Raw genomic sequence first — 18,031 nt, 5'->3', positions numbered from 1 at the left:
GGCTGTGTGTTTTAGCACTACCGTCGCTAAGTGAAATCTTTCGAGTAGCATGCGTGGTCGTGTTTACTCTTATGTTCTCTGTCGTGCCTAACGTGTTCTTCTGGTCACTGCGGTTTTCGTATATATGTTCTTCTGTCTGGTGACCTATGTCCGTGTTTGCCGTGAGTGTGTTCGTGTTTTTAGCCCCCATAAAATGCAGAAGTTGGATAAGTAGCTTGTTGCGTCATTGCTGCAATAACTAGCTTTTTGGATGCGATGCGTCGCTGTGGGGCTCTAGCAATTTCACATGAAAAGGCGGCAATAGAATGATGTGGAGCGCATTCCGTGTTGTCCACTATTAAAAGGATGCTTATGGTACGGTGCTACGCTTGTACGTACTACCTTAAGCGCGCATGTGATGAGATAGGCAGTGTGGCGAGGTTTTTCGTTACCCGAACCGCACTTTTGAAGATACTCCTGGCTCCTGGATATTTTGAACTTCAAAAGTGTACCGCCAGGGTTCTCATAAGGCTAATGCATTTTTCGACCGATTTTTCGGACGAATTCACCCCCTAAAGTTGGATTTTTCGGACTAAATCACTTGTTTTGAGCCGTGCCACGAACCTGTATGGATGCCGCCATGTTGGATTTTCTGCCGGCTTGACTAAGCTTAGTGGCTTAACTTTAAGATGGCTTTCCTGCTTCCAAGATTGGAAAGCAAATGTCATATTTCAAGTTTGGGAGGCCGTGTCTGCTTTAGAAAACGCAGCACGGGACCATTTTCTCGTCTTCGGTCAGCCGTAGTGGTGAGCACTGTCGTTATTGCATCGTACAAGGAGGCGGAGCTGCGCAGTAGTGGAGTGAATGTGCCTGCCACAATGACATTAGGGAGTTTTGGAACAGCGCATTGCGAGCCCTTGCGGTGCGGTCGCTGCCACTGCGCATGCGTCGTAACGCGAGTCCCCGTTCGCGGCCTGCGCGCAGAAAATCCGAAATAGTGTGCGGCGATCGCAGCCCGCGAAGTGTTGTGTATAGCTTCGATGCACTTCGTGCGCGGAGCCCACAGATGAAGAAATTTTTCGCCAGGTTGGGCCACAGCTAGAGAGCGGTTCGAATGATGACAATGATGATGCCCCGCAGCTGTCGGCAGCGGAGATCGCCTCCGCGGTGACGCTTTTTGTCAAACATTTACGGTGACGATGTCATATTGGCGCAAATATAAGTGAACCAAATCGCTTCCAAGTGTAGTTCGAGGCAAGGCAGAATCATGGACTTTTTTAAGCCTGCCTGATGCAATAAAGTTCATAGTTCTGACAAAAACAAATTTTTCGGCCTTTTTTTTTTTGTTCCCGCCAGGTCCGAGAAAACGGTCGGCGACTGTATAGTGAGCACAGATTTAACAAAAATATCCATTATAGCTAAGTAAATGAAATATATTCTTGCAATAGTATGCAGTCTTAGGAATGAATTACTTTTATAAGGAATATTTGCCTTTAGCAAACTTATTTTCAACTTTGTTCTAAAGTGGCCTATATGCACTGTTAAGTAGAGTTGCTCTTTTAGTGTTACTACACGTGAGTGATCGCGAGTGATCAAACAAGAATGTGGTCCTTTCCTGCACTCATGGGAAATGCGGCATTGTGCATTGTGCAGCCAAGTGGGGAGGAGGTGGAGGCGACGGGTCCGCTTTCAAGGCAGCGCTGCTGTCCGGAGCTCCTGGCATCGGCAAGACCACCACGGCTACACTCGCAGCACGGGTAAGGCTGCTGTAGTGTGACGGTAAAGCCTCCAACTCGTTTTTTAGTGGCACTGAGTGACACGCTTATTTCACTTCCAAGCATATCCCACCGAGCATTTCGGGTTCTCTGAATATTCATAAAGGCCCCCAAAAATATAAATTGATGGTTCCAGCTCTAGTCGAGAGTTTTATTACATGCATACGAAGTCTTAGCATAACTCCACTTGAGGTAAAGGCCGAATAACTGACTGAATAATTGGTGAAGATTAATTGACCGAGTTCTTTGAAAGATTGTGAGCACCTACGATCATTGCAGCAAGTGGTGAAGTGGATCTTGCCCTCACGCTTTTTCCTATGTTGCCTTCGAGATTAGCTTTGGCAGCATGCGAAACACGTAGTTAACCGAAGGAGTACACCTGGGTGCACGGGCGCCGATGTGCAAGTGCCACTACTGCACACTTAAGTCAAAGATTCAGGTTGCCTACAGATGTTTTTCGCGGTATCACTTGGTCACAGGTGTTAACCATGCCACTCAGCTTCTTAGATGCTCTGTATGCAACACACCTAAGTGCCATGAACATACACGCATCTGGACATTGGCAATTCTGTATGTGCAAGTCTAATAGCAGTTCAAAATGCTCCATATTTTTTCAAGTTCTCACCTTCACAAGAGCTTTTGAAAACTTGAGTTGTTTGGTGAGTGAACTGCATCCACCATGCAGTGTGTGCCATTATACTCTGCATGTGTCTAACAATAAGGTTGTTTGGATATGCTTTCATTGCTTTTCTTGTGAACAGATCCTTGTTAAGCGAAACCTGAAGGGACCAGTAGAATATGTTTCTTAACAGAAGTATCATTTACTGAGAACTGAACAGGGGTGCATATTTCAAGTCCTGAACCAATCAGGACTTCAAGGCAGTTCTATTTAGTAGTAATTCCCTTCAGTGAGAGATTTTCATCAACTGAGAGTCTACTTTACACCATAATAAGAGGTCAGTACTCAATACATAGTACAGTTTATTTTGTCCAACTCCTAATCTGCGCTGCGCTGCTGGTTGTGACATGACGTGACTGCAAACGGACATTGGCCTGTGTTGGTACGCAGGAAGCTGGCTACAGCATCTTGGAGATGAATGCATCAGACACTCGTTCCAAGAAGAGTCTTGCCGAGCACGTAGCTGAGACCCTGAAGAACCGCACTTTTACAGGTGAGTCTTGCAAACGCTTTTCCGACTGAACAAAGTCAGAGGATTCAGTCGAGCTTATCTTTTCGAAATACTGTCCGCGTTATAGCATGTACAAAGCGTGTTTCTGACTAAGATCTTGATTTGGAAATTGAGGCGTATCTGGAAAACTGAATAAAGTGTTCCTGAGTACACTGTATGTGAAATCTTGATGTGCGAAAATATAAAAAAAAGGAAAAAATAAAAGGTCTTGCATACATCTGCTAAAAGCGTTAATTTAAAAACATGAATTACCTTGTTTTTCTCTGTAGCATACTGTTACTGTTAGCACTGCATAGAAACGTGTTTCTGTCAAACAGTGTCAACCATTTTTTTTTTTCAGAATCTGGTACAACATCCAAACACGTGCTCATCATGGATGAAGTGGATGGCATGGCGGGCAACGAGGACAGAGGTGGAGTTCAGGCAAGTTCCAGCACTTCTTTATGTAGCTCATGAAGAATCTGTTGAAATTCAGTGCTCTTATACTAGTGTTATGCAGGTATCTTTGAATGGAATCTTCTTCCAGATCATGATTTTAGGCTTGTGAGAATAGTGTATTTCAGATTTGAAGTGAATTCGAAGTGAATAGTGATTTTGGTCAAATAATTTCGAATCAAATTCAAATAGTATATATTGTCACATGATTACAGAAAGACCACAACGTCTGTTCACAGGAGCAGTAGCACTGGATGTCGAGCCGAACCGAACGTTAGACCACGAGCACACCAAACAGTCCTCTTCTTTTTCACGAAATAGAACATACTCACATTAGCATGGCTCAACCTCGTTCCATGCCAGTGGCATTACCCCCTTTCCAAAAAAAAAGTACCACCGTGATGCTCAACGCTGATTAAAAGTTAAAGTAATCGCGTACACGCACAAAGACGCATGATGAAGCAGTGTCAGGTGGCTCAGGTGTAGTGTGGCTTCATCCGTGACACATGAACAATGTCCGCCTGCTGGGAACATCGAGATCGCCGAGCTGTGTCTTCAAGCAGGACTTCGTAGTTGACATCTGTGAGGCACCGTAGTACTATATAAGGACCGAAGTTGCGATGAAGTAACTTTTCCGAGCGGCCCCTTTGGCAAACGGGGATCTACAGCCACACCAGATCACCGGGTTGGTAAATAACATGGCGATGACGGGAGTTGTACCTCTGCGAGTCAATGCGTTGTTGTTTTCGGATCCGTTCGAGTGCAAGCTGGTGGGCCGCGTCGGCGAGCCGGATGAAGTTGTTCGCATCAGTAGGAATATCGGTCATTTCAGGCAAGAGCATGGCATCCAGCATCGTAATTGCTTCTCGGCCGTGAAGCAACCGGAAAGGAGTGAAACCCCTAGTCTCTTGAACCGCAGTGTTATAAGCGAACGTTACGTATGGCTAAATTTCATCCCAGTTTTTGTGATCGCGGTCGACGTACATAGATTGCATGTCAGCGAGCGTCTTGTTTAATCTCTCCGTCAGACCATTGGTTTGTAGATGGTATGCGGTCGTTTTGCAATGAGCTGTTCCACTAAGTCTCGTGACGTCTTGCATCAATTGGGCTGTAAATTGCATCAATTGGGCTGTCTTGCATCAATTGGGCTGTATCACGGTCAGTGATAAGAACTGTTGGCACTCCATGGCGAAGAACGATGTTGTTGATGAAAAACTACGAAATCTCATTGGCGGTGCCTCGTTGTAGAGCTTTCGTTTCCCAGTACCTTGTTAAATAGTCAGTAGCGACTACGATCCAGTGGTTGCCATCATGTAACTTCGGGAAAGGCCCAAGCAAGTCCATGCCGATTCATTCAAACAGTTGTGACGGGGGTGCAACAGGCTGCAATAAACCAGCAGGGTGCACAGGTGGGGCTTTACGGCGCTGGCAATGATTACACATTTTAACGTAATGCTTGGAATCCTTCGTGAGCTTTGGCCAGTAGTAGCGAGTCCGAATCCGGGCAAAGGTACTTTCGAATTCTAGGTGGCCGGAGGAAGGCTCGTCGTGGCAGGCAGATAAAATATCAGCACGTAGCCCTGGTGGAACAGCGAGGAGGTATTCAATCGCATGAGGTTCGAAGTTCTTTTTGTAGACGATGTCGTTGTGGAGTCAAAATGACCCTGAACGTGCGAATGCCGATGGTGGACTTGAGCTGTGACCTTAAAGGTATTTGGTAAGTTGTCGTATCTCTGAATCATTCCACTGTTGTTGGGCCAAGTCAGATTCACTGACTGCACAAATAAAATGGCCATCGGTATCATCATCGCTCGATGTCATCGCGAAGGGAGCGCGCGAAAGGCAATCAAAATCTGTGTGCCTGCGGCCCGACTTGTAAACGACTGCAACCTCAAATTCTTGAAGGCGCAAGCTCCACTTCGCGAGGCGCCCTGAAGGGTCCTTGAGATTGGCCAGCTAATAGAGGGCATGATCGTCCGTAACTACTCTGAATAGATGGCCATACAGATACGGTCGGAACTTCGATATTGCTCAAATAACAGCAAGGCATTCCTTCTTCGTGGTCGAGTAGTTAGTTTGCGAAGATGACAGAATGCGACTAGCATAAGCGATGAGCCGCTCAGGGACGTCTTGCCACTGGACGAGCACCGCGCCAAGACCGATGTTGCTTGCGTCAGTGTGAAGTTCGGTGGCGGCATCTTCATCAAAGTGCCCTAGTAAGGGTTCACTCTGAAGGCGCTGTTGAAGCTTGGAAAACGTGGCTCTCTGCTCTGGACCCCATACAAAAAGAGTATCCTCTTTCATTAAGCGGGTAAGGGGTTCAGCGATGTTATCAATGCTCTGGACAAAGCGCCCGTAGTAGGCGCAGAGACCCAAAAATCTGCACAAATCTCATTTGTTCGAAGGTGGAGGAAATGCAGCAACGGCCATGGTCTTTTCTGGGTCTGGTCAAATGCCATCGTGACTGACAAGGTGGCCGAGGAAGTTTAGTTCTTCGTAGCCGAAATGACACTTCTCCGGTTTTAGCGATAGGCCTGCGGATCGAATAGCGACGAACACGGACTGAAGTCGTAAATGTTGCTCTAATGTTTTGGAAAAAACAACGACGTTGTTTAAATAGACGAAGCAAGATTCCCACTTCAGACCGTACAGTACGGTGTCTATCATCCTTTAGAAGGTTGCCGTTGCAGAGCACAATCCAAATGGTAACACTTTGAACTCGTAAAGGCCATCGGGAGTTATGAACGCTGTTTTTTCCCTGGCGCGTTCATCGACCTCGATCTGCCAGTAGCCGCTGCAGAAATCCATTGATGAAAAGTATCGGGCATGTCGAAGTTGATCTAGTGAGTCATCTATGCGTGGGAGAGGGTAGACGTCTTTCTTCGTCACATTGTTGAGCTTCCGGTAATCGACGCAAAATCGAAGAGTGCCGTCTTTCTTTTTAACAAGTACGACGGGCGACGCCCATGGACTGTTCGAGGGTTAAATGACGTCGTCGTCGAGCATCTGTTTCACCTGAAAATGAATTGCCTCTTGTTCTTTTTGCGACACGCGGTAGGCGTGCTGTTGTACAGGCCGTTCGGTAGGGTGCGTTATAATGTGGTGCTTCACGGTTGGGGTCTGCTTGATTTTGGAGGTGGACGCAAAGCAGTCACTATACGTACGTAAAATCACGCGCATCTGCTGCTGCTGCGCAGAGGATAGCTGGCAATTCAGTCAACTGTACTGGCTAATGCAGTGTCACCTTTGGCAGCAGTGGCAATCGGAGCGATAGTGGAGCATTCTTCGTCATCAATGGCTTCAAAGTTCGCGATCGCTGTTCGCTTTGCCAAGTGTTGGTACTGCCGCCGAAATTCGTGATCAGAAGCTGAGTCCTCCGATGTTTCAGTTGGAAATCTGCCGAGCCAAGAGCAGTGAGAGGTTAGTTTCCGCGATGCCACTACTCTTGTTGTCACAGTCACTCTCCACAGTTACCAACATACTGGCTCGCGGCGAAAGTGCAATGGTGTCGTCAGCAATTGAAAGTGTTGTGGTCTGTGCAACTGCATCCTTTTGTCTGGCTGTGTGGTCGTTAGAGAACGTTATGAGCAGGTCGCGAAGGTTAATAACGGCTCCATGCTCGCGGAGGAAATCCATTCCAAGAATTAGGTTTTGGGAACATTCACGAAATACGACGAAGGAAGCAATGTATGTCGACTCACGAATTCGGAGCCGGGCAGTGCATATTCCCAGCGGTGTGAATAGGTTACCTCCCGCAGTACGGAGGTTGGGTCCATGTCCCCAAGGTGCCGTTACCTTTCTTAGCTGTGCAGCGAGGTCAGTGCTTATCACGGAATAATCGGCACCCGCATCAACCAGAGCGGTTAGCAGGTGGTTGTAGACAAGGACGGAGATGCGAGCAGAGACACGTTTGTCGTCGATGGCACACGCCGGTGAAAGGATGTCGTCGGATGTCAGCAGGCAGTTCGGGGGAGGGTCTTGTAACGGTTGATCAACAGCGGCCTCACCCCGAGAGGTCGCTGTTCTTAGTTTCCTCGACGCGGGCTTGTGGATCTAGGCGATCTTCCTGCAGGGACGTCCGCAAAGGTCGATTGTTGGCCAGGTGACGTGGAGCGCCATGGAGATGGTGAGTGGGATTGGCGACGCAGAAGGGTGGGATCTGCTGGCTTGCCAAGTATTCAGCGATAGCACGGGGCCGCTCACCATCTTTCGAAAGCCAGAAAGACCCATGTGCCTGTATGCGCACTCACGGTAGATGTGACCTGGTTCACCACAGTGATAACAGAGAGGCCGGTTGTCGGGAGCACGCCATACAGTGGATTTCCGTGTAAGTGGTAAGTTGCCGTACTGCCGTGGTCCTGAGTAAAATGACGGCGCCGCCTGCAGCGTGGACGGACGGGACGGATAGCCAACAGCCGATGCAGGAGTACGTAATGCTTCCATGTACGTTAATAGCAGAGCTTCGGCTGGACGGGGGCTGTCATGGGTTGGACCTCGGCTGGACGAAAAGTCGTCATGAGGTGCACCAGCTGCCGGACCTCTTCGCGAAGGGCATCCGTTAGAGCAACAACATGGGGCTGAGAAGACACCGCGTGCAGCTTTTGCAGCTCCTCGCGCACAATACTGCGCACGAGCTCCGTCAGGTTTCTTATAGTCGTGACGTCAGATGTTGGCAGGGCCGATGACACTGACGAAATACTGCCAGGATGCTCATACTGATACCAACGCTGCCTTAGCATTCTCTCCATCGTCGTGGTCTCGCGGAGGAAATCCTCTACAGTGCTGGGAGGGTTGCGCACTAGTCCAGTGGACAACTGCTCTTTCACTCCCTGCATCAGGAGGCGCACCTTCCTCTCTTCCGTCATTGAGGAGTCAGCTCGCTTGAACAGCCGCGACATGTCCTCAACGAACATGGCAACATTCTCGTTCGGACGCTGATTTCAGGGATTGAGGAGCCTTTCTGCTTGCTCTTTTCGGTCAGAGCTTCGGAAGGTATTCCACAACTGGTTGCAAAACTCTGGCCAGGTTGTCATGGCAGCTTCATGGTTTTCGAACCAAGTGCGCGCAGAGTCGTCGAGGTAAAAGTAGACATACCGAAGCTTTCGCTGCTCGTTCCACTCATTGATGCTGGCGCAACGGTTGTAGTCGTCAAGCCAGTCGTCGACGTCCTCGTAGGGGTCACCGTAGAACGGCTTCCGGGTTCGCGGGGTGATGAAGAACCCTGGAGGAGGCAGCATCGATGTCTCTAGGGTTTGTGTTCTCACACTAGTTCTAGTACTGCCGAGTTGTAGAAGCGGTCCGAATTCAGGTGGTAGGCCTAGTTGTCGCCTGCTACGCCCTAGGTAGGCTGGTTCTTCCAAGTCGCGACTAGTGTCGGGATCTTGCTGCTGATTGCAGTGCATACAACACTACCCCGCACCTCCACCAGAAAATGTCACGTGATTACAAAAAGACCACAACGTCTTTTCACAGGAGCAGCAGCACTGGACGTCGAGCCAAACCACGTTAGACTGTGAGCACACCAAATAGTCCTCTTCTTTTTCACAAAATGGCACATACTCGCATTGGCATGGCTCAACCTCGTTCTATGCCTGTGGCAATATTATATATTATGAAGAAAAAGGGCATATTTGTTGTGACACAACTGAAGTGCACAATATTTTTATAGAACTAAAGCAAGGCCTTTGCAAATGCCCTTTTTTTTTTTTTTTCAAGGAAAGTGAGAACAATTTTGAATAGAAGCAAGATTCGATTTTCAGTAGAATGCAATAATAACCTGTAAAGTATTTTAAGTTTCATAATTTACTATACTTATAGCATATTTACTATACATATAGCATATACACCAGTGTAGCTAGCTTTTAATCTTGAAAATGGCAAATCGATCTGAGGGTAATATTGTAGTGATGCAGAGGCATCGCTAGAATATTACCTTCACATCACTCAATATTACCCTCACAGTGGGCCTATCTCTGTCGCGGCAATATGTTCGTTACCTTGAAGCACCCCTTCACTGCAGTGAAACTATTTCTACAGGAGGGTTGCATGCTAATTGACATAAACCTAAATAGGTGCTTTTACGGCCTGACACGTCTCTCTTGCAGTGAAACCACCTTTACAAAGGGTTACATTTGGACTAATATGGACCTATTCGTTAATTTCGAATAATTCGAAATTTCCAACAAAATTAATTCAAATTCAAGTAAATTTGAATGCTATTCATTTGAATATTTGATGCATTTAAATATTTACATGAGTACATGATTTGACTGATATCTGTTTCAAACTCAAGCCAGATTAGTTTGGGGTTTGTACCTGTTATCATTGTTCATTGCAGTCAAGAAATCCAATTTGGATTGGCCCCGATCGCAATCAAAAGCATTTGTATGACACTGGTGTTACTGTAGACAGTACTGGTTAAGAGAGTCTTTTATCGATAAGGTCTCTACTCAGTTTACATTTATTCCTACAGAGATTTTGCTCTTTCATTCTGCCTCATTTGTCCTAAATGTGCTAGCACATGTAACACTGAGTCGTAGCTTTTGGTATGTGACCTGCATCTTAAGTTTCATGACTTTGTTAAGTACAGATTTGTAACGAGAGCTTCGATGTGAGCGTTGCCTTCGGCTTCTGCTTCACAGCAATACACTCTTTCCTGCCATGAAGCCAGACTGTGGGGCAGTGGGCTGAAGGAGGCAGTGATTGCACGTGTAAAGGAAACTTACTTCTGTAGCTCTATTTTGTGCCAAAAATGATAGGAATTGTTTTTATAAATATTTCCCTATTGATGACGTGGTGCGCTTATTCATACATTGGTTTTCCTCCTACAAGTTGTGGCTGTGAGGACATATTTTAGTCTTAAAGCTACAAGCTAACCCATAACAGTGGCTTGTGTGAGTGATCAGATCAACTTATCAGAGAAGTAGTTAACCGCTGCATCATATTACAAAATCAATGCTATATTATTCTGTAATTGTAATATCTATTATGGTGTACACTTTTTTTTAAGGGGAGATGCGGGTCGAAAAATGCGAGTTTTTTTTTTCAAAATTACCAATTTTTTTATTTTTGTCCGTTTTCATAAGATCAGTACCTCTACTGTTATGAAAAAAAAAAAATACAGGTCGTCAATTAACTGGAAATGCTTCAAAATTGCATCTAAAAAGCACAAGGTGCCTGTTAAAAGGTCTGAAGTGTGCAGATCACCTTTGCGCCAATAATGCGCCGCCGCTCGCCATTGTTGATCGCATGAACCGAAGAGTCGAGCCTCACTCTTCAAATAACAACAGTTTCCCTCACTGATGCAGTACAAGAAATAATAAAGTGAAGCACGCTTCTGCGCTCGTTTTTTGAGTGCCGCGACTGGCTCATCACATGGTACGGATCGGGAGACCGCCATTGGCCGCTGCGCGCCTGTATGTGCTGTGACGCCTATTTGCGGGGTCCATGTCTTGTCGAGCAGCGCAGCTGAACAATGCTTTTCTCGTGTAATTGTCTCCGTTATGAATGAAAAAAGCCATTGCTCGCAAGTGAAAGCTGTTGTGCGGCGCGCTCTGTAGGAATAGGCTACGAGCAGCTGGTCCGTTTGCGGCAGTTGTTGGCTTGCAAAAGCCAATGCATCAAAAGTCATTAGCACCCATCAGCCGAAAAGTTCATGATGTGGCAGTGGATGACGTCAGCTCCAATCTTGTGAGGTCGAAAGAGCTCGCAGTGAGGGAACTTAGCAGAGACATCATTGCCATTGTGTACGACGGTATGTGGCACAAACATGGCCGCAAAATGGCATGACACTGGACTTAGTTTGGATTTCGCAGTCCTGTCGAACTTCTTTCTAGCTGGCAGTTGGCACATGCCTCTGCCAGATGGAGCCGAAGTTTGGCAAGTGTTTCATGGCCCTGTCTGTGAGGGAAATGTCTGTGAGGATTCGGCTCGAAAAAACCGAGAGGGACAAACTTATGGTGCTGGCGTATTTTAGTGGCAGTGGCCACTACAAGAAGGATTGTTCTTTTTGGTTGTCAAATTTCATCAGATGTAATGATGTCTTTCATAAATAAAAACTCAATTTTAACTTTAAAACTCGTTTTCCACAAAACACAAATTTTGCCATTTTTTTTTCGTTGTCCCCCTCCTTTTTCGGGCACTTCTAATGCTCGGATCTGCATGAAATTTTGCCCAAATATTCTCCAAAGTATGACAAATGTCATACTTTGGAGAATATTTGGGCAAAATTTTCTAGTTCTAGTTTAAGTTTCAAATTCTAGTTTAAGTTTCAATGTTTTATTGTATACTGAAATAATTGTATGTAAACATTTACTAGGGTAGGTGAAATATGGACTTTTTAAGTCCATTATTTTTCATGCCTATTACATATTTTGTATGTGCTTCCTAATTAGTTATTTGCATTCTACACTTTATTTCATACATTATGAACTATGAATGTTAAAAATTACGGAAGTTCAGGGATGAAAAGAGGGGGGCAAAAGGGTTAAGGTTTTCACTTTGTCATGTTGCAGAGCTAAAAGTATGCAACTTGCAACAAAACTAATTATATTTTTGAAATCAGCATAAAACGTTCCATAAACAGCTCAAGTTTCATTGCTCTAGGGTGAATATTTAAAAAAAAGTGTGTTCGAGTAGCATCTCCCCTTAATGCCCTTATCACTATTTATGACACTGTGTGACGGCTGTTCAAGAGATTTATGAACTTGAATATCAGATTGCTAATAAAATTTTTTGCTTATGCATCGTTTTTTTTTTTTTTCTTTTCAGGAAATGATTGCTCTGATAAAGTCCACGCGGATCCCCATCATCTGCATCTGCAATGATCGCTCGCACCCGAAGATGCGTTCCTTGGTGAACTATTGTTTTGACTTGCGATTTCAGCGGCCGCAAGTCAAGCAAATTCAGGTGGGAAAATTTTTTCTCGTAAGAAGTCAAAGTATTCAAAACAAATAGCTTCGTTTGTCTCTTTTGCTCATTCTTGTGGTCTGGGCACTTCCTTATCCAACGCAAAAAGCGTGTACTTTTGCGCAGCGTAGCGATCAACACATTGTCATTTTCCGGCTGATTCTTTGTGATGCACGTGCTGTTGCATGACAGCTTTTTTGTGTTCGAGAGTTTCAAAGTTTGTCGTAAATGGCGGTGTGCTGTACCGTACTTCTCTGCCTCATGGGTGATGTTTGCATGATGTGGTTGCAGTACTGTGCTGCCCTGTATGCTATACTATATCATTTTGTAGGCTCACCATAGCATTCCTTAGACTGATTGCCACAGTACAAGGGAGCTGTACAATACTGAAGCGAATAGTGAGGGGAATGTGACTCGTATGCAAATGCAACACTTTACAAGTGTGTTCTATCAATTTAGCTAAATAATTTCTGTTGGTCATATTAGTACTGCTCATTCAACTCAAGGTATGGCATATCTCCTGGAAATTTTTAAGTGTGAATACACTTTATAAGCGACCCCAAACCATCCACCGGCGTCGGCGGCGTCCGCAGTCTTCTCTCTATCTTTAAAAGAAAGAGGACTTGGCGGGCCGCAGCGCGACGCTCTACCGAATAAGCCACGGACGCGACGCTGATATCGGTGTCAGTAACGCGCCTTATATCTTTAACGCCGCTGCGCGCGTCCCCCTCCCCCTTCGCTCGCTGCAGCTGCGCGCGCACCCCTCTCTCTCGCGCGCCCGCCTTCTCTCTCAGTCTCCCGTCGAGAGCAGGTCGTGCGATGGATGTCCCGGAGGCAACGCTACCATCAACAACGAATGCAGTACAACCGAATGCCAGCACTGCACCCGTCGTTGGAGGTGACGGTACCGCGGTGGTTTCGCCGACGTTGGAAGACTAGGCGGCGCTGCGAAGGGCTCGTGAGACCGAACGTAAGCGGGCGAAGCGTGCAGCGGATGCCGAACTGCGTGCTCGCGAGGCCGAGTGCAAGCGGGCGAAGCGTGCAGCGGATGCCGAACTGCGTGCTCGCGAGGCCGAGTGCAAGCGGGCGAAGCGTGCGCGCATGCCGAACTGCGCGCTCGCGAGCCCGAGGACAAGCGGGCGAAGCGTGCAGCAGATGCCGAACTTCGCGCTCGCGAGGCCGAGGACACGCGGGCGAAGCGTGCAGCGGATGGTGAACTGCGCGCTCGCGATGCCAAGATGAGGCGTCAGCATCGAGCCGCGAACGCGGTCCAAGAAGCGGAACGACAGCGCAAGCGTCAGGCGGAGAAGGGCGATGAAGGCCGGCGTCAAGACACCGCTCGCAAACATCAACGGCGAGTGGACGTTCCCGAAGCCGTTCGAGCCAGTGAACGTGCCGCGCGAGAGAGGGTGCGAGCCCTGGACTTTGCTCGTCTGGACGCGCGTTTCAAACGCGACTTTGTGGATCGCAGCTTCGGCCACAGCTGCGCCGTGTGTGACCGGCTGTGGTTCGATAACAACCTGAGCTGCATTTCCGGCGTGAGGAACGAAACCAACAGGTTGAACGCGTTGCGGGTTCTTTGGGACGAGTTCGAAAAACAGTCGGGCGAACACCGATGCGACGACATGGATGCGCAAGACCCGCGGCTGGCTCCCTTCGGTGCGTTCCAGGTGTGTGCGTCTTGCCGAGAGTCCCTGCTGGCCGGGCGGGTTCCGCCGTTGAGCAAGAGCCACGGCTACGCGGACCCGCCTCGTCCCGCGGACCTCCCCGATCTGAACCCGGTGGAAAAGCGCCTCATCTCGCCTCGACTCCCCTTCATGAGCATCAGGTGGCTCACGCAGGGCAACGGTCAGTACGGCATTAAGGGACAGATCGTGAACGTGCCCATCGACGTTCCGAGCGTGGTGGAGTGTCTTCCGCGGCTGTTTCCCGAGGACGTTGCGATAGACGTGCACGTGAAGCGGAGGCTGGTGAGTCCGGCTACGTACAGGCGTGGACTGGTGAAGCGCGGTAACATCTTGGCATGGTTGAAGCACCTGGAGCATGCGCCGTTGTATGTCGCTAGCGGCGTGCGCATCGACTGGAGTCGGCTGGGTGTGATCAAATTGCGATTCCCAGGAACCATTACATCATAAAGGCACCATAGTGTGATTAATAAATATAATAGTGCGAATTAATAAACACCCCTCATAGCATCACCCCGTGCATTCGCACTTAACCATGTTCACCCTCGGGGAAAAGCTTGGGAGCTTTTCTGCGCCCGAGTTTCATCACTGTGGTTTGGTACGCTCATTTCATTATGAATTGGGAAACTATCTTTTTAAAAGGAAAGATAATTAAGAAAGCAGATCCTCATTTTACATTTTGTTCACATTTGCATTTCCTTGTGCTTTCGGCTCCACTGTTTGAGTTAGCCAAGGAAAGGTGTTCTGAAACCTGTTTCGTCAAACAGTCATCAAAGCAGTGTTGCATTTCAATTTATTGAATCACAGCGGCGCTATGTTGACCCGAAATCGTGACAGTTGTGCTTGATTATTCTTACTATCTGCCCTTCCCTTGTTTAGGCTCTGTGGAGTCTCTATGATGGCTGCTTTGTTCATATTGTTCATTGCTCACATCTGCAGGCTGCATTGATGTCCATCGCATGCAAGGAAGGTCTCTCCATCACACCTGCTGTTGTGCAAGAGATTGTCATGGCCTCCAACCAAGATGTGCGACAGGTCAGTCTAATAAATCTGTTACATTTCCAAGTTTTCCCTGCAATAGGGGGCTTGTTACCATGCGCATCTGCAAATAATGGTAGTACACTAAATGTTCTCGGGCAGTGTTTAATGACGGTCTTGCTACAAAAATTTTTTCTGACTGGTTTGTTGAGAGAAAGAGGAGAATTTACTGAGATGAAAAATTTAGATCAAAGGAAAAGTACAAGCTTGTTAAGCATTGGCAAATTTCATCTCATTCTGTTTGTGGTTGTTCTCTTCCAATGTATAAAAATGGGAGAACTTGAAACTGGATAGACGAATTTTATGTTTGTTTAGATCCTAGCCCTCATGTCTTATGTCACTTGTTTTGTTTTATGTTTTATTACTATTGAATGGTCTCTTTTGGTTAAAATGATTTTTGCTTTTAGGCACTGCACAACCTCTCGCTTTGGAGCTCCCGAACAAAGACCATGAGCGTGTCGCAGGTGAAGGCGGATGCGGGCAAGGGCACCAAGGATATCAAGATGGTGAGGCGTTTCGTATGAACCTCTCTTCGTATGGGCTGTCATATAATGCAAATAAATGACGTGCCGAAAGTGTGGTATCGGCGCCTAACGTGTGGCTGTTCGCTCTTTTTCTCTCAGGGTCCGTTTGACGTGGTGCGCAAGATTCTGTCGAGCACAGAGGGTGGCCAGTCCATGACGCTCAACGAGAAGGCGGCACTCTTCTTTCACGACTACAACATGGTCCCTCTGTTTGTCCAGGATAACTACTTGCACGTTCAACCTTTGGAAGCCAAGTGAGCCTGCTTTCTGCTTCTCGCGAAAGAGATGTATGTGATGCACGTGTGGGTTGGATCAACTCTCTGACATGGTGGTATGCAGTTCCATGTTGGTGACGGCACTTGGCCAGAGCTACTAAACACCACACCTGCAAATATTATCCTCGCAACAAACATAGGCTTTCAAGTGCAGCCCATCGCCTCTCGATTATTATTATTTTTTTTTTAGAAAAGCTTTGCTCAATAGCCTTTGCTTCTTCAATGCTTTTTAGAATTGGCCAGGAGTGGAGCAACTGTGGCATTTGTGGCAAACTGGTTTACCTGCACCATCCTGCACTGAACCATTCCTGTTGTGCCTAAATTGCTTATCAGTGCCATATTGCGCCACAGAGCCTCAATTTAACGGCAAGGTGCCTCCATGCCTGAAATATCATGCTTTCAGTTTCATCGAAACAGTTATTTTAGCGGTTTCACCAAGGCTGTGGCCACTGGAGCAGCAGCTGTGAACTTTGATTGTAAGGTTGAGATCGATCGCGGGTGCGCTATCTCTGCAGACATCAGCGCTACATAATATGGCTCGCAAACCCTTGTACGCCCTGAGTAATCAACGCGAAGTGACAGCTAGAAGAGCATCTCTTTAGCGTTATGTCGAGTTACGCGATACCGGATCTAGAAAAGTTAGCTGCCAGCCATACTTCATATAACATAACTATTTGTTGCTATCACACTCATTGCTTCGCCTTTGCAGAGGTACTGATTTTTAAAATAACTTAATGACAGCATTCAGAAAAGCAAATAAAAGGATAACAGTAACGGTGCTCAAAAGAAGTGGAGATGGAGTCAGGCTCCCGGAACAGCCTCATAAAGACATGTGCACAGGACTGCTCATGAAGAGCACGTGCATATATTTCAGTTCGCCAATGTGCTGCTTCATATGGCACTTACGTACTCAGCGGTTCAAGCTGGTGCGTTCAAGTTAAATGTACGGCTGACCGCACACATCTATGGTAATAGTTACATTTGCACCACAAGGGATCAGCAACGAATGAGGTAGTAGCTACAAATTGTAATGTTGTATGAAGTAAGGTGATATCTAATTTTTTTGGATTCGATCTCGTGTCACTGCACAAGATGCTAGAGTAAAAGATTACAGCCACGCCAAGGAGAGCAGTATTTTTCGTGCAGTTTCTTCGCGATGAGAGCAGAGCACGTCGAAGTGTATGAGAGCCGCCCACTGATGGTTACCGATATAGCGCGTGCATCAGCGATCGCAACCGTGCTCTTAGAAGCGAAGTCCACAGTTGCTGCCCGCGTGGCACCCCTACACCCCTCGCGTTTTTTCATGATCGTTCAAGACAGGCGTGGCTTTTGCTCTGCCTCGATTCATGGTTCATGTTAACTGATTCATGAAATGTTTTCAAAATATTAATTTTCTTTTTCTTTGAAGGACATAAGTAAAAAAAATTGAAGAAAAATTTTTATCACAATACAGCCTGCATTCAGTTTTTATTGTAGTACTGTAGTAGAAAATGGTAGTGCAGTATTGTGACACTCTCTGTGCACACACAAAAAGATGAACCAGACGCTTAGATTTGCTCATGTTTGCTAAATGAAACTGGGGCATTTTATTCTCAATGAACTCAGCATGTTCTTATTTTCAACGAATTCAACCAGCATACAAGTAAGCATGGGAAATATGTGTACTTTATGAGTTCGTCTACGAGAGGTGAAAGGTTAGACGTAAAGAATGGCCCTCTGTTTGGCTATTCGCTCGTAGTCTGACAGTAGTCGTCATCGTTTTCTGTGCAACTCTCGTATTTACATTTTGGCCAGGGGCGACCGCCAGAAACACCTACGATTGGTCAGTGAAGCAGCCGACTGCATCAGCTATGGAGATTTGGTGGAGCGGCAGATCCGGCAGCACGGCAGTTGGTCGCTGCTTCCCATGCAGGCCTTCTTCTCCAGCGTGATTCCCGGAGAACTGGTCCGAGGTCACATGCGCGAGATGATCAGCTTCCCAGCGTGGTTTGGCAAGAACTCCTCCACAACCAAGCGACACCGCCTGCTGCGTGAACTCAAGCATCATACGCACACACGGTGAGGGCTTTTGTGTGTCAAAGTTGGGTTGTATGACCTCTAACCTGGACCAACAGCTATCTCGTGCAGCTGTGGTAATGGACATGTTTCAAAGAAAGAACGCTGCTATTGTTTGACCTTGCTTCAATATCCGGCTGGTGCTTCCTGCGATTGCATTGCTTGCAC

The 18,031-nt window shown here is 47.0% G+C and overlaps 1 protein-coding gene across 2 annotated transcripts in view; it reads left to right on the top strand.

Annotated features, from left to right (window-relative positions):
* Nucleotides 1-18,031, top strand: part of Gnf1 (germ line transcription factor 1) — a 60,337-nt gene that overhangs the window by 36,828 nt on the left and 5,478 nt on the right. For both annotated transcript variants that reach the window (XM_075889570.1, XM_075889571.1), the window contains 8 exons: nucleotides 1,633-1,736; nucleotides 2,824-2,926; nucleotides 3,285-3,367; nucleotides 12,149-12,286; nucleotides 14,911-15,006; nucleotides 15,417-15,515; nucleotides 15,633-15,787; nucleotides 17,603-17,866. In XM_075889570.1, the coding sequence (XP_075745685.1) occupies nucleotides 1,633-1,736; nucleotides 2,824-2,926; nucleotides 3,285-3,367; nucleotides 12,149-12,286; nucleotides 14,911-15,006; nucleotides 15,417-15,515; nucleotides 15,633-15,787; nucleotides 17,603-17,866 (1,042 nt within the window). The remainder of the gene's footprint in view (nucleotides 1-1,632; nucleotides 1,737-2,823; nucleotides 2,927-3,284; nucleotides 3,368-12,148; nucleotides 12,287-14,910; nucleotides 15,007-15,416; nucleotides 15,516-15,632; nucleotides 15,788-17,602; nucleotides 17,867-18,031) is intronic.

Source organism: Rhipicephalus microplus, chromosome 3, assembly GCF_043290135.1.
Source record: "Rhipicephalus microplus isolate Deutch F79 chromosome 3, USDA_Rmic, whole genome shotgun sequence".
Taxonomy (NCBI): Eukaryota; Metazoa; Arthropoda; class Arachnida; order Ixodida; family Ixodidae; genus Rhipicephalus; species Rhipicephalus microplus.
The sequence above is the reverse complement of the archived record's forward strand: the minus strand, read 5'-3'. Positions and strand labels throughout refer to the sequence as shown.